General features: G+C 41.9%; 1 protein-coding gene across 2 annotated transcripts; it reads left to right on the top strand.

Annotated features, from left to right (window-relative positions):
- LOC133096339 (retinitis pigmentosa 9 protein) lies at positions 1–15,883 on the top strand. 2 transcript variants are annotated; one of them, XM_061197898.1, is made up of 6 exons: positions 1–152; positions 8,262–8,292; positions 9,432–9,561; positions 12,281–12,372; positions 14,294–14,355; positions 15,232–15,883. In XM_061197898.1, exons 1-6 carry the CDS (start codon positions 1–3, stop codon positions 15,428–15,430), a joined length of 666 nt encoding a protein of 221 aa, XP_061053881.1. In that variant the 3' UTR covers positions 15,431–15,883. The 2 variants fall into 2 exon arrangements, with proteins under 2 accessions (XP_061053881.1, XP_061053882.1); XM_061197899.1 differs by having other exon boundaries at positions 85–152; positions 8,190–8,292.
- The last annotated feature ends 222 nt before the right edge of the window (positions 15,884–16,105 follow it).

Below are 16,105 nucleotides of genomic sequence, written 5' to 3'. Positions count from 1 at the left end.
ATGTCGTCCCGACCCGGGCGCGACGACGCGGGGGCAGGGGGCGCGCGGCGGCCGCGGGAGCCTCCGGAGCAGGAGCTGCAGCGACGCCGGGAGCAGAGGCGGCGGCGGCACGACGCGCAGCAGCTGCAGCAGCTCAAGCACCTGGAGTCCTTGTGAGTCCGTCACGCTCGCCCCCAACTAATGCGAGGAATGGGGTCGGGGCCCGGGGTCGCGCGGCGGGGCCCGCCCGGGGTTGGAGACCTGCGAGTGGGCAGGTGGGCCCGTCGGACCCCAGCGAGCCGGGTGCGGGTTTTGATCCCGGGCTGCGGGACGCTGGACTCTCAGCCGCTGGAGGAAGAGCGGGGAGGCTCCATCCCCAGGCTCGTCCCGGGCGCGCGAGGCGGCGGCGGGTGGGCGCTTCCCCGCCGGAAACGACGGTTTTATTCCTCGTGCGGCGACGTCGGTGTCGGTCAGGATTTGAATACAAGAGAAGTGCGGCTGCGCCCTTGGGTCCTTTCCCGTTTCTCAGTTCAAGGGGCTCGCTCTGAACTGGGTAAAATCCCCATTCTTTTCATCTAGTGCTGTTAACTAGGGAAGAAAAAGCCCAGTCCCGTAACATGAGTGCGCGGTGAGGAAGGGAAGAATAAACGTGGCGTGAGGGCCTGGTCCCTGACCCTGCGGGAGGAGCTGTCAGGTAGAAGAGAGCGTGGACTTCTCTTTCGTCCCCAGGATTTTTTTTTTACCAGGGTTAAGGGTGGAAGCTACAAAGAGGCCAGTTCCAGCTCAACAAGAAGAATTAGGACCAGAGTCATAGATTCTTGCTGGTCAGCGTGGCCTGACCTAGCAGGCACTGTACTCCCCCCCCCCCACCCCGCCAGCTACCCGGGGTTGGAGAGAGTCCAGATAACCCCTGAGAGAAGGGTTGGTTGTAAAGGAGACTTAAACATCAGGTGGAAGGTTGGATTAATGACCCTTGGGGTTCTTTTCTGTGTTTCTGTCGTTCAGTAATTAGCTTTAGAAGTCTGACTTGTCTAAGTTTGGTGTTCACTGAGTTATCTGAATTATTTGTTTTAGGCACTTCCCATTACCTACCTTCTCATGATTGCTGAGACAGCATGAAAAGTCCTTAAAGGGTTAATCCTTCATTATTAACCGCTGGGAGCTTTGGCACAAAATGCATACTTTCTTGTAGCCTGGCCTGCTCTTTTCAATGTGGCTCTTGAGCTGAATTTCACTTCAGTGGGCAGTGGTTGTGGATTGCTGGCATCCACGGTCCTGGCCCTTTCAGGGCACTCTGGGAGGCTCTTTGTTGCCTGTGCAAGGCAGATGTTGAACAATATTTCACTAGGATAAGTTCAGGCAGGGCTCAGCCGCCCTACCCCACCCCCTAGCCCTCAGTATCCTAACTGTAGGATGCCACATAGTTGTTAATACTCTACATTTATTTTGTAGCTCAGAGCGCACTCACAGACATCCTTTTATAACCTTTTGCACATGAGAAAATGCAGGTTCAGCAGTTAAGTAACCTGATCAAGCACACACGGAACCGTAAACTAACAAAACTAAAGAGAAACCCGGGTGTCTGATTCTCAGACCAGTGGGATTTTTCAGTTCAGAGATTTTAAAAGTTCTGGGCTGTTGACATATTTATAGTTTGGCTAGTTCAGAGGCTTCTTTCCTTTTAAAGGAAAGTCTGTATTTCCAGAATAATACTTTAACGTAGTTTAAACATCAAATAGTATGAAAAGTCTAATTTCAAAAAATAGTGGTTTGTATCTCTAATCACACTCCCTGTACCTTTCCCTCCAACCAAGGCTTCAATGGGGAAACTTTTAATTTTTTTTCTGGGATTTAACTATTCCTGAATTATATGCTTATACTGCTTTTTTTCGATTGAATAGTAAATGTTACCTATTAAGCTCATGTTATAGTAGATGAGGGTTTAGTTCTCTTTCCCGTCCCTTCTTGTCTCCAACCTTGTATCTCCTCTCAGGATTTTTGTGTGGCTTCTAACCTTTCTTTATTTCTTTAATTGTCATTTTAAGAGAGTCTGGGGAAGGAAGACAGATAAATAAGTTGGTCAGCCAGGCATGTTAAGTTCCATTATGGTTTTTTACAAATGGAATTCAAATCCTTTTGCCACCTGGTGTGCCCTCTTTAGTTACCCTCACACTCCTCTGGTCATTTTCTTACACCTGACCTTAATTTTTCTTACTCTTACCATACCTGCCAGGCCCCCAAAGTCATCTGAGTCTTCCACACATGCTCCTGCCCATTTTCCAGCTCTGTCACTCAAGTGCTCCTGGGCTACTGGGCATAACAGAATGGGCATTTTGAGTATATGTGGACTTTCATCTCTGCCTTCCAGCCCCCACAGGGCCAGGCTACAGGAACAACTGGGATGGAGTATGCTTACGTGAAGGACTCTTCCAAAAGAAATCCTACCCCAACACCCAAATACACAAAGAGTATTGTTAAGTACTTGGCAAAATAAAGATTTTTTTGTCCCATGCCTATTTAGGAGATAATCTCTTATCGAAATTTATCTTAATTTAGTCTTTATACTGCCCAGGGCAACCTGTCACTATCTGAATGATATAATGGCAAGGATTCACAGATGGCACAAAATAATGGGCCTCCACTAACTTTTTTTTTTTAATTCTGAGGATTAATTACAAAGATAATGCACACTTCTCAGCTGTCACAGCACAGAAGCCAGCTACTCAATAAACACACTCCGATTCTCATTTCCAAATGTTATTTTCAATAGTTAAATATTACCTTAATCTTTGAGAAATATCTTTTTAACATGCTACCTAAACTAATGAATTGTTTAGCCCTAGGAAAAAACATCAACCACATTCCTTTACACTTGTGGAAACAGTTCTAAAATGGACTTTTTTAGGGAAGTCCATTGCTAATAATAACAGATTTCAAAACGTGCAGTTCCAGGGGCTTCCCTGGTGGCGCAGTGGTTGAGAATCCGCCTGCCAATGCAGGGAACACGGGTTCGAGCCCTGGTCTGGGAAGATCCCACATGCTGCGGAGCAACTGGGCCCGTGAGCCACAACTACTGAGCCTGCGTGTCTGGAGCCTGTGCTCCGCAACAAGAGAGGCCGCGACGGTGAGAGGCCCGCGCACCGCAATGAAGAGTGGCCCCCGCTCGCCGCAACTAGAGAAAGCCCTTGCACAGAAACAAAGACCCAACACAGCCAAAAAATAAAAATAAATTTAAAAATTAAAAAGAAATGTGCAGTTCCATCACATTTTTTTTCTATCTAGGCAAAAACATTTACATATTTTTCAGGAATTCAGATAGTTTGACCATGTTATTTGTACAACTCCTATGGCAAAAAGAAATTATTGTCGGATTACTGGATATTTACGTAGACTTTACCACCTCCCTTCCAAACTCCCTTAAGTCCCAATGCCTAAGACATAGCATTAATGTTTCTAATGAAGGGCTGCTGATGGACTGTATCACCTGCCCAATTTATGCAAATTTCCATTATTCCTCCTAAAAGAGGCCTAGGCCTATGACATGCGACAGCTTTCCATTGGCAAATATTGTAAGAATTTGCTTTGGAAATACCATACCTAAAAAGCTTTGTACTGTATCTAAAAGGCTAATTCTACTTATACCCAGTTGTTTATTGTGTAATCTTCAGGGAGTAAATCTTCCTCTGTCCCTTTAGAAAGGCCCTGGATTAGTGACAGTGAGGATGAGGATGGAGACTAGACGCCTCCATCATAATCCTTATTTGGAAGGGTCCAGAGATGTTTGCAAGTCCAGGTTGGTACCTGCTATAAATTGGAGGTTTCCAAAACCCCCTCCTCTAGTTTGGTTAATTTGCTAGAGCAGCTCATAGAACTCAGGAAAATGTTTTACTAACTGGATTACTGGTTTATTATAAAAGGATATAACTCAGGAACAGCCAGATGGAAGAGATACATAGGGTAAGGTATGTGAGAAGCTGTGTAGAGTTTCCATGCCCTCTCCAGGTATGCCGCACCTTCACGTGTTCACCAACCCTGAAGCTTTCTTAACGCCATCCTTTTGGGTGTTTATAGAGGTTTCATTACATGGGCTTGATTGATTCATCATTGGCCGTTAGTGATTAATTCAACCTTCCTGGAGGTGGGGCTGAAAGTTCCAGTCCTCTAATCACATGGTGATTTGCTGAGCCTCAGAGGAGGTAGGGATAGATTTGCTGAACCCTGATCTACCACCTCTGCACCTCTGATATACCTCGCTGCACCCCACAGGCCTGCAAGCCTTATAATTGCCCAGCCACAAGACCAAAGAAAGAGGCTGGAGATAGCAACAGAGACACTGAAGGTTTATTGGATAGGGGATCTTATAAGTCTGAAGCAAAGTCCTGGAGCAGCGCCCCACTGTGTACAGCAGACAGCAGTCAGGACACAGACAGCAGTCTTTGCTTGGGGGGTGGGGAGGTTTACCAGTTATAGTGGGGATTGACATCAGGTTGGCTCATCAGTTACCAGGGAAACCAGCAGAGAGGCGTGTCCCTCACAGCCCCTCAGGTTATCAACCATCATAGGGCAGAGGTTTTCACTTTGATAAACTATCCTAGCGGAGCCGTTAGCTGGGGCGGGGCAGGCACAGAGGCAGTTATTGAATAAGTTCTGTGATTAAGAGGGAAGGTCAGTCATGCGGGAAGGTGTAGGTGAAGCGCAGGGACTGATCAAATAGGGGATATAAAGAGAGCCAAAGAACAGCCAGCTTAGGTGGCATGATCCTATACCACCTCACCTGCATGGGGAAAAGGCAGTGATCCCTGGAGCCAGATGTTGAAGAGTCACATGGCCTAGAAAGGCAGTAAACCCGGCTGGGGATGATGTCTGTAGGAAGTCCACTGCCAGGTCTGTGCCCACCTCCTCTTAGGAGCAGCTGGTAAATCCCCGTAAAGCTGCAGATCTGTAAAAAGATGTGAGGGTTGGCGAGACCTCTCTCTTGGGTCCAGATCTTGACCTTTATGATGCTAGTGCCTAATCTTGAGCTGCCTCATGAGGCTACTGAGAGCACTAACTTTTCTTCAACAGAAGAGGCAGAAGCCAGCATTGTGGAGTGCCTTTCACATGTTTGCTGTGAACTATTTACCCATGAGGAAATTGAGGCTCTGGGGGTTTAAGTAACTTGCCCAAGGTACACAGCAGTGAGAGTGGATCACAATTCAAAGTAAAATTTTTTTACCTGCAAAGCCCATTCACACTGATTTAGAATTGGAAAACGTTCTGGCTGGGATATGGGGTTCTCTACTCCAAAAAAACAAAACATCTCCTTTATCAAGACAGTTCTAGGGGCTTCCCTGGTGGCGCAGTGGTTGAGAATCTGCCTGCCAGTGCAGGGGACACGGGTTCGAGCCCTGGTCTGGGAAGATCCCACATGCCGCGGAGCAACTAGGCCCGTGAGCCACAGTTACTGACTCTGCGCGTCTGGAGTCTGTGCTCCGCAACAAGAGAGGCCGCGATAGTGAGAGGCCCGCGCACCGCGATGAAGAGTGGCCCCCGCTTGCCGCAACTAGAGAAAGCCCTCGCACAGAAACGAAGACCCAACAGAGCCATAAATAAAATAAATAAATAAATAAATAAATAAAATTTTAAAAAAAAAAGACCGTTCTAAAGAATGTCAAAAGAGAAAAATGATACAATTTGTTAACGAGTTTGATGTCCTTAATTCAAGGGAAAACAATCCGTGGATTGAGAAGTACAGCACTTCACATGCAGTGGAACACTCTTCCCAGGGATTTTGGACAAGAGTGGGTTTTATAGGGCCTTAGGTGAGGCAACTTGGAAATAGGGCACGATTGGCTAGAGGGTCAGGGATTTCCTTATAAGACTAGCATGTCCTCTTACCTAGGGTCAGATAAGCTAAGTTAAGCTGAGTTGGAGGATCGTGATTGGGGTATTCCAGATTTCCTTGACAGTGAGGCATTTCCCGTTAGTGCAGGCTGACTTAGGTTTAGATTTGTGACATGAGCTGGGCCACTGGGGAGGCCTCCATTCTGGGGGTCCCAAGCTACGAAGTACCTTTGTCAAGAATTACATGGGTGTTTCTGAGAGGAGTTTCAACTTTATGGCTTTTCTAAATTTCATTTAGGAGTACCCTTATCCCCTTAGTTCTCCCTTCTGGTACTTAGCACTAAGCCTGGCATGATTACTGTTGACTGGTTACTTCTGCAAGGAGTAAATTTTTACGTTGAACCTTCAATATCGCCTGAAAATTAAGTTTAGTTTCTCCTAATATACCTGTTCTTTTTTGGTAGGTGGAAATAGCAAGTTGGTTAGAGCAAGAGTGAGGATTTAATTACTGAAACAATTAGAGAAATAACATTGAAATTTTAAAACAAAAATGCAGCCTATATAACTATAGCAGAAATGAGCTCCTATTAGCATATTTTTCGCCTTTTTTTTTTTTTTTTCCTACGTCCCAAGTTACCTTTGGTTTATCTCTCAGACCTTTATTAGCCTGGGCTTATACCAACATAGGTGTAAGGAAGATGACATTAATTTCATTTTTCTTTTGTAACTAAAAAACATTGAGGCAGTGTATTTGCATGTAAATAAATGTAAGTGAAAAATAAAGCTCCCTCCCTCAGGTATCCTATATATATATAATCTCCCTTTTCCCATACACACAAATAGAACCATACCAAACACACTGTCCTATACACTACTGCTTTCTTTCTTTTAACTTAAACAATTTTTGACTAGTTTTGGGATAATTAGTATCTATTTGACTATTAGATAAATGATTAACCATTTTAGAATTTATTATTTTCACTGTACAAAATTCAAAAAATTAATCATCTCTGAACTCACCTTCCGTGTGTAGCAACTTGGGGACTCCCCCATTTCCAAGTTGTTGGAGCCAAGATACAGTTTTAAACCAGCCACAGCATCCTGATGCCCTCTCTCAGTAAAATTTCGTTATAGAGGCATTGAAAAGACCTCAGATGTTCAGTTGTTCTGCCTCTTTTTCCAACTACTTTTTTTTGGCTGCATCGTGTGACATGAGGGATCTTAGTTCCCCAACCAGGGATTGAACCCGTGCCCCCTGCATTGGGAGGACAGAGTCTTAACCACTGGACCGCCAGGGAAGTCCCTCCAACTACTTTTTTTTAAGAAGGGGGTTGTGTCAATTAGGCACTCATATTTAAAAGCCAGACGCCCATGCTATGTGCTGCATAGCCTGGAATGTGTCAGTACTTGAAACTGAACATAATTACACCTGAAAGTAATACAGTGTTATATGTCAATTATATCTCAATTTTTTAATTTTAAAATTGATTTGTTTAAAATGAACCCTAGCATTGGATGCTGCTTTTCTAGATTTGGCATCCATCAGCCTTTTCCAGAAGTTCCAGCAGAGTGATGAGAAGTGGAAATGAGTTGGGAGCACAGGCATGATTTGTATCCTCAGGACCCTGGGGGTCTGAGAGCTCTCTTTGTTGGTGGAAGGGGAAGTACGTTTGCACACAATGTCACCTGCTTCTCTAGCGGTAGTTCTTCATTGAGTGCCAGCCTGTCGTCCAGGCACCAAGCAGGAGTCCTGCATCCCTGAGTCCCAGGAGGTCAGTAGGGGCATAAAGGGCAGTCAGAGAGCTGAGCAGCAGATGGCAGCCCAGCAGCCCACTCTGCAAACAGGATAGGCCAGTGGGGAGGATCTTGAATTTGGAGCTTTTGGGGCGGGGGTGGGGGAGGAGCGGGCGAGGTGGGAGGGGGAGCCTCTGGCACAGATCACCCTCCCCTCCTTCCCCTACAACAGGCCCTTCCCTCTGGCTTTGCTCCCTCCCCTCTGCACAGCCCCCATCCTTGTCAGAACAGATCACTCACACCCCCCCACCCCCATGAGCCTCTCAGTGTTATGGAAGCTGGAAGTTATGGTAGGTAAATCAACCAACAACTGTAATGACAGGCTGGAACGATAATTCGTTCAAGGCTCTTGTTACCTCACATTTTCCCTGCAATCTCTTGCTTTCCCTTCTTCCAAAAATAAAATCATTGTCCTAAGACACCAAGTTAGTTATTATTTTGGTGAATTTAAGTGCTATATCCCAGCAGGATATGGTATAGCATCAGTTTATTTATATAAGATCTCTGACTGCTAGGCATATTTTATTAACTATGTTAGTTATAATATGGTTTTAAGTTCGTACTAAAAATATCCTTTTCATTTTGGTCTGCAGTTGCCTTTGCTGATTGAGATGTGTTACGTTCCTATGAACATGGTTGATGACCAGTGTTTTCTTCCTTTCTAGTTATGAAAAACCTCCTCCTGGACTTATCAAGGTCAGTGTGAAGTTTGTACTTTTGGTTTTTCTCTGAGACAGATTTGACTCAGTGCTCAGACTCAGTCACTTGTTATGAAAAACAGCTGCATAAGGTTTGAACCTCCTTTTGTGATAGTTCTGTGTCTTCCCTGCAGATGGCAGTCGGTTCATGCACTTTGGGGTTTGTCACAGCCTGTGCCTTTGCAGAAATTTAATCAGCCTTGTGTCTGTCCCTTAAGAAACAACTGCAGGCCCCTAAGTGTTCCTTAGCGCTCACTTGCATTCTTTCTGTCTCACTTGTGACTGCATCTCCTCAAAGCTCTCCTGCCCCATGTTCCTTCTCTGACCCTCCCGGTGCTGATTTCTTGAATGTCATCAGCTCAGAGAACACTGGACTCTGAGGAGACGTGAAGCTTATCCAGTCCAGCCCTACCTGTTGCAGGAGTCCCTCCTCCAGCACCCTGGCCACAGTGTCAGTGTCTTTCTGCAGGAGTGAGACTTAGAGGACTTAAGGCCAAAGTAACCTTTTCTGTTTGGTAACTTTCAACTTAAAAAAAAGATTTTTAGAAAACATTCTTCCATTATAAATTTAATATTCATGGAAACTTGAAAAAAATCATAAGGTAAAAAAACAGCACCTAATTACATAGTGCAGTTATTTGGTAATGAAAATACATCTCACAAACACGGCATGTATGAGATTATGAAACATGACAGTGGCCTTCAAGGTCTAATAATCTATTTTACTCTAACACATTGCTCTTATTCCAGGAAACCTCACTTGTTTAACTCTATATTCTGTCTCATTCCACAAAGCTTTTAAGTTAGCAGAAAACCTTTTGTGATCTTAGAATCTAATTTTTATGATCTAGAATCAGAATTTGGAGCTCACAGATCAATCCTATGTAAACACTAGTAACTTTTCGCTAAGAACAGCTACTTTGTTTTTGTGGCATAGCTAGCTCTTCTAGTATAGTTACTTCCGTTTTTTCTGTCAGTTATGATTTGTCTTTCTTTCTAGCTCTTCAGAGGGTAACTTATGATGACATTGGGATCTCCAGCCCATGAGAAAGCCAGGCAGTGCTGTGTTCTCAAACAGGTGGGAGAGAGTTCCGGTGCTTTTTTGCCGCATAGCTTACACACTGTTTCCTTTTTCAGGAAGATGAGACTAAGCCAGAAGACTGTATACCAGATGTCCCAGGCAATGAACATGCCAGGGAATTTCTGGCCCACGCACCAACCAAAGGACTTTGGATGCCACTGGGGAAAGAAGTCAAAGTCATGCAGTGTGAGTGTGGAAGGGTTTCAAGTAACACCCTCAATACATGCAAGTTATAGACCACCGTTTACAAACAAGTTCACTTCTTTTGATTCATTCTCACCACAGCCCTGCTAAAGTCAGGGCATGATCTCTGTGCTATAGATGAGGAAGCCACCTTGCATATGTTATTAAGTGTTCTGGGGTAAGAGGCAGAGCAGTGCTTTGACTCCAGGGCTTCTGGCTGTAAGGGTAATGGTCTTCCACAGGGCCGTAGCTGCCTGCGGAGTATACGCTTCAGTAATATTCCTGTAACAGAAAGGATATTCCATGTAGAAATGCCATGGGGGACAAGGGATGCATTGGAGGGTGGTCCCTTGGGTCTTGCCTCAGTCAGTCATCCTCATCAGAGGTGTTGAGGTTTTATCCAGGTAACCTGAGAGGAGCTCTGGGCCACAGAGGGTGGGTCTGGAACAGGTAGAGCTCTGTGTGCAAACCCTCCACCGCACCAGAGCAGCAGCACCTTCATCCAGCGTAAGACAGCGTTTGAAAAAGGGATACAGCTGCCTTTAAAGACATTTGTTTGTACAAAGATTCTTCACGCACATAATTAATATAGCGGTTCTCAGCCCCTTTCCTTCATTCCCCTTACCTAAAAGGCGACCACCTCAACCTCTTTTAGGAAGGTTATTTTGAAGTTTATCCCTATGTATCTATAAAGGTTTTTTTTTTTTTTTTTAATTAATTAATTAATTAATTAATTTGGCTGCGTTGGGTCTTTGTTGCTGCGCACGGGCTTTCTCTAGTTGCGGCGAGCGGGGGCTACTCTTGATTGCGGTGCGCGGGCCTCTCACTGCAGTGGCCTCTCGTTGCAGAGCATGGGCTGTAGGCACGCGGGCGCAGTAGTTGTGGCTCACGGGCTCCAGAGCGCAGGCTCAGCAGTTGTGGTGCACGGGCTTAGTTGCTCCGCGGCATGTGGGATCTTCCCAGACCAGGGCCCGAACCCATGTTCCCTGCATTGGCAGGCGGATTCTTAACCACTGTACCACCAGGGAAGTCCCTATCCCTGTGTATCTAGATAACAGGATTATATTCCTGCCCCTTGATTTTTCAGGTTTCTTCATTATCTGTTGACTTCTTCCTGTAGAAGACAAGAATTCACCTCTTTTTTTCTTCCTCCATCCCATCTCATACACATACCCTTCCTATATCTCATTTTCCCAGTAATAATTATATCATAAATTTAGTTAAGTAAACCCTTTGTGTTTATTATTTTCAGAGTTGAATCACGTATTAAACTGATTACATTTCTTTTTTTTTTCTTTTTTTTTCTTTTTTTAATTATGGTTAAAAACCACTCCTCTCTGTAATAGGGTAGTTAGTTGTGCTTCACTTACCATTTTATAGTTGTTTTCACTGACTTGCAAATTAAAAGTGTTTAGTCTGGACCAGAACCAGTTTTACATGAAGTTAATGAAGCTTAACCTTTAGGGCCCTTGTACCTTCCAAAGGTCTTTGGAGTCCCACCAATGCGGTCATATCTTTCTTTCTATAAAATTTGCCAAGGCAAGACTTTTTTCCCCCTAAAGAGCCCTTCCTCTACTTAATTTATGTAAGCTTCAGACTCCACAGAACTTGGATCCATCCCAGATGGAAAAACACATGCACACATAACCCCGTATTCATTGATTTCCATGATCCTAGTGTTATCTAGAGCAGAGCTTCTCAAACTTAGGGTGGGCCTGAGATTCCGTATTTCTGACAAGCTCCCAGGTGATGCTAATCTTGCTGGTCCGTACCGTGGACCACACTTTGAGTAACAAGGATCACCTTTCCTTTAACAAAGAGTTTTGATCACAGATGGTATGTATCCTTCTTGATACCCACACATCAATCCGTGGCATTTAAAATCCCCCCCTTTTTGTCATAAAGACAGACGTGTTTGAAGCGGTCTGCATTTGCATTAAGAGTGCATTCCTTCTTCCCCAGGTGGAAATAGTGGGGAGATAAGGACAGGGGCAGGTCAGAGAATCCCTAAACTTCATTTTTTCCCAGTGGTTTCCTACTACCAACTCTCAAATAAAAATATAAAGGGGAAAACATTATTTCCCTGTCACTACATATTTTCAGTAGCTACCAGCGTGGAGCAGATTTGGCTGATCTTACCTATAATCCCTCTTCCTGCTTCCTGACCTCCTTGGTTGGAGTTGCTTAATGCCTGTATAGTTTACTAGGTCTGCTGTAACAAAGTACCACAAACTGTATGACTTAAACGAGAAATTTATTGTCTCACAGTTCCGGAGGCTAAAAGTCCAAAGTCAGGGTGTCCTCCTGAGTGCTGTGAGGGAAGGATGTATTCCAGGCCTCTCTAAAAACCCTGTCTCCCAGTAAGGTCACATTCTGAGGTACTAGGGGTTAGGACAATTCAATACAGTGGGGAAGCAGACGGGATGACACAATTCAACCTGTAAGACACTTAAAAAACAAAAAATCACACTTTGCTTTTTGCATGGGATTGTTTAGTAAGTACTTGGTTCATTTCTAAACCTCTACGATTAAAGGATACTTGAGGAAGTAATTAGTTTCCCTCTCTTTTCTGGGATCTTACATGGTTCATCCATTAATTATATTTGCTTTTAAAATTGGAATCTAATGAAGAATATCTTTAATATGATCTACTGATACCTTTATCTTGATTGAGTAAAAATGCATTATCTTACAGAAATATATCCCTTTTTCTTTGTTTTAGGTTGGCGTTGTAAACGGTATGGTCACCGAACGGGCGACAAAGAATGCCCTTTCTTTATCAAAGGCAACCAAAAGTTAGAACAGTTCAGAGTAGTAAGTAAAACCCCAGAGTGTCAATTTACGTTTACTGGAGATGATGAATGTCGGTGAATCAGGCAGTCACCAGTGAACTGGAGGTTCACATAAAATACATTCCGAAAACCTTTAGGCCAAAGTATCTGGTGTTAACTACATCTCTATTAAATCGAATTTGTGTGAAAGATTAGTTCATTAACAAAAAAGTGCGTATTAAAATGTTATTTGCTTTTGTCTTGGGAACAGTGCTTCTTTTTCTGAAGCAGGCATTTTTATCAATTCAGTTAGTCTTTTTTTTTTTTTTTTTTTTTTGGCATGCAGCTTGTGGGATCTTAGTTCCCTGACCAGGGATCACACCTGGGCCCTCGGGAGTGAGAGCGCAGAGTCCTAACCACTGGACTGCCAGGGAATTCCCCAGTCAGTCTTTTTTTACTTATGTAAAAAAATCATATTTCATAAATAAAATCAGGGTTCTAGTTTCCCAGTCTTTGTCTAAAGTCTGTATATTTTTCTATCATAAACTGGAAGTGTGTGTATAAACGATGTACCCTCTTTAGATGACAGTAAAATCAATCTATCATTTCATCACTTTATTTTAACAAAGTCACTTCCCAGGGTTAATTCACCATTCAGTAACTGTTTTGGTCAACTTAACTATGCTATTACTGGATATATTGGGATTATCAGCATATCAAACAGGGGTATATAAACATTCTCCAAGGATTTTAAGATATTTAAAATACTGGGTTTTCATTTTACTAATTTACAGAAAAGATTATGGATAAAACACTGCTACCTGGAGTGTCAACTTTTACAGTGCCTATAATAGAAAATTTAATGATAAATCTCAAAAACTTAAACATACTCATATTTTTAAAATTTAGAAACCTAAATTCTAAGAATTGATCTAAGGATATAACAGAACATCAGTATGCACAAATTATTATGAATGTATAAGGATAACTTTCAGAATTATTTATATGATTAGAAAATAGAAAATAAGAAAAATAGGAAACAACTGCAGTGTCCAACATACAAAAGTTACCACAATATATAAATCATATAGCTTTTAAGAATTATGTTTTAAAAGAATATGTAATGTCATAGGAAGATATTCATGAAAGCATAAGTGAAAAAGAGAATAGAGTTATATACATAACATGATTATAATCTTCTGTAAATTATGAATAATGACTGGAAGAACCACACTAAAATATTAACAGTGGATATCCTGGCTGGTAAAATAATAGATATTTTTAACTTCATGTTTTCTTTGATATGTAAAAATTTTATAATAAACATACTTTTAAAGATAATTCACATGCCATAAAATTCATTCTATGTGTATTCATATTTTAAGTAATTTAAGTAGCTTTTAATTATACAAATAAGAATAAATTTGCCTTATTTTAACAAAATGGAAACATTACAGTAAGGTTTTTCACAATTGATTTTTCAAGTCCAATCTTGCCTCTCTCCCCAGAGGGAATTTGTAGTAAGTAGCTTGAGTATACTTCCAGACTTCTCTTTGGTCATATCCAGTATGTTTTTGTGTACCTATAAATGAATCATTCTTACGCATCATTTCCAACTCACTTGTTTTGCTTAATAATATCTCTTGATCATCTTTCCACATAGAACAAATAGAATTACCTCAAGATTTTTAACCTTGAGTGGTATTTAATAATGATTTTGCCATGGTTTATTTCCTTATAAAGGCTATGTAAATTATACCCTGTATTTGTATAATTGGAAAATCTTTTTTATAGCCTCCAGGAGTTTGAAATGATGGCAACTCTTAGGAAGGATTAGAACATATTAAATATAAAATTACACAACACAGGAGGGGAAAAAAATTGGTTTCAGTGAAAGAGGGATTTAATTTTAATTTAACAGTCTATGAAACCTAACCTAACCATAACCTTCTCTAACCCTCAAGGCACATGAAGATCCCATGTACGACATCATTCGAGAGAATAAAAGACATGAAAAGGATGTAAGGTGAGATTGTCCGGATGATAACAATATCCTCTTAAAGTTTGAAATTATATAGTTAGAAACTTTATAAATTAAAATTTTTTTAATTCCAGTATTAGAGGAGTGGTTTTAGTAAATATGGTACTTTAATTGCGAAATATTTGGAAGACAGGAATAGTCCCTGAAAAAGCCAGTGTGTGGGGAATGAGCAGGCCACCCTGTTCTACTTGGGTTAACTTAAAGCAATGGGCTTGGCCCAGCCCACTCATGTCACTGATAGTTGACGTTGGCAACTGTAATTTATCTTCTCTAGATCTTCTTTAAAGAGCTGAGCTTTTGTTAAAAATTCCTAGACAGGGTTAAAGACAGGGTGAAAAAACAAGAAGACTTTTTTTGGGGTTTGGAGGGTATTTTTTCAAATTGGTGATACTGAACTATAATTATATATAATTATTATATATAATATATATACATAACATATATTCTTCTTCAGATTCTCTTCCCTTATAGGTTATTACAAAATATTGAGTATAGTTCCCTGTGCTGAATTATAATTGTTGAGGAGGTAGATTACTTAGTATGAACTTGAACAGTGGGGGAATGACTTAGGAAAGTATCCATCTGTTAGAAGTTATAATAGTAAGGACTATGGAAACATGCAGAAACATTTAGGACAGTGAAAAGAATACAAAATAGCTTGTACACTGGTTACAGTCATGTAAAATAGGTGGGGGTGTAGACAAGAATGGGGAAAACATGCAAAAATAAAAATAAGTACTGTCTTTAATGAGGTGATGCTTTGTGACATTTTTCACCCTCACTACTGTTCTTATATTTTTATCTAAAAGAATTTTTTAAGTTACATTGAATGTGTTTCTTTGGTCAATCTTATGTGTTTAGGATACAACAGTTAAAACAGTTACTGGAGGATTCAACATCAGATGAAGATGGGAGCAACTCCAGTTCCTCAGAATGTAAAGAGAAACACAAGAAAAAGAAGAAGAAAGAGAAGCATAAGAAAAAGAAGAAAGAAAAGAAAAAGAAGAAAAAACGAAAGCATAAGTCTTCCAAGTCAAATGAGAGTTCAGACTCAGAATGACAAGAGCTTGACTTGTTCAACATTCTCTTCTCAAAAATCAAACACTGTGGCCAAAGATCAGAGGAATGTGGAATCAGAGAGGAATAGGAGAGAGAGACACCAAGAGAGGAGGAGATTTGGTGTCAACATGTGTGAATTCTCACCTACCTTCCAGTAAAGATGTGACCCCCAGGAGAGTGAGTTGTATTTTGCCAGGTGCTAGCTCTGGACAGCGGCTGATTTCAGGCTGGAAAGCTTTTCTCATTGTTCTCCTCCTTGCTGATCACTGTGGGTCCTGATTCCTTAGAAATGCCTCTGGCAGGGTGGCCAGACTAAGGGAATCTCTGAGGAAGCTCCTCCAGGTGCTGCCGCAGCTTCCACCCTCCATGGTGGGGCTACTTAATGCCCTTAGATTTCAGGCTTGACTTTCCTCTGTTGTCGAGGATAATAAAAGCTCGTTATTTATTTTTTAAATGTATTTATTTTTTATTTCTTAATGCATGCATGTATGTGCTCCAGATTTAAAAGGTACCTGAGGTTTACTTATGAAAACTTACTACTTCCTTTCTCCCCCAGCTTCCCAGTTCCTTCTCCCAATGGCTACCAATTTTACCAGTTTCTTGTGAAGTCTTCCAGGAATATTGTATACATCACAGACAAGCAGAGGGCTTTTTTTTTTTTTTTTACACAAATGCT

This window comes from Eubalaena glacialis, chromosome 8, assembly GCF_028564815.1.
Source record: "Eubalaena glacialis isolate mEubGla1 chromosome 8, mEubGla1.1.hap2.+ XY, whole genome shotgun sequence".
NCBI classification, from domain to species: Eukaryota; Metazoa; Chordata; class Mammalia; order Artiodactyla; family Balaenidae; genus Eubalaena; species Eubalaena glacialis.
The sequence above is the reverse complement of the archived record's forward strand: the minus strand, read 5'-3'. Positions and strand labels throughout refer to the sequence as shown.

Excerpts from the sequence above, each read along its gene's own strand:
- LOC133096339 (XM_061197898.1), top strand. The coding sequence starts at position 1 with ATGTCGTCCCGACCCGGGCGCGACGACGCGGGGGCAGGGGGCGCGCGG. Across the intron at positions 8,293-9,431 it reads CTCCTCCTGGACTTATCAAG|GAAGATGAGACTAAGCCAGA; the intron begins GTCAGTGTGAAG and ends TTCCTTTTTCAG. Across the intron at positions 9,562-12,280 it reads AGAAGTCAAAGTCATGCAGT|GTTGGCGTTGTAAACGGTAT; the intron begins GTGAGTGTGGAA and ends TCTTTGTTTTAG.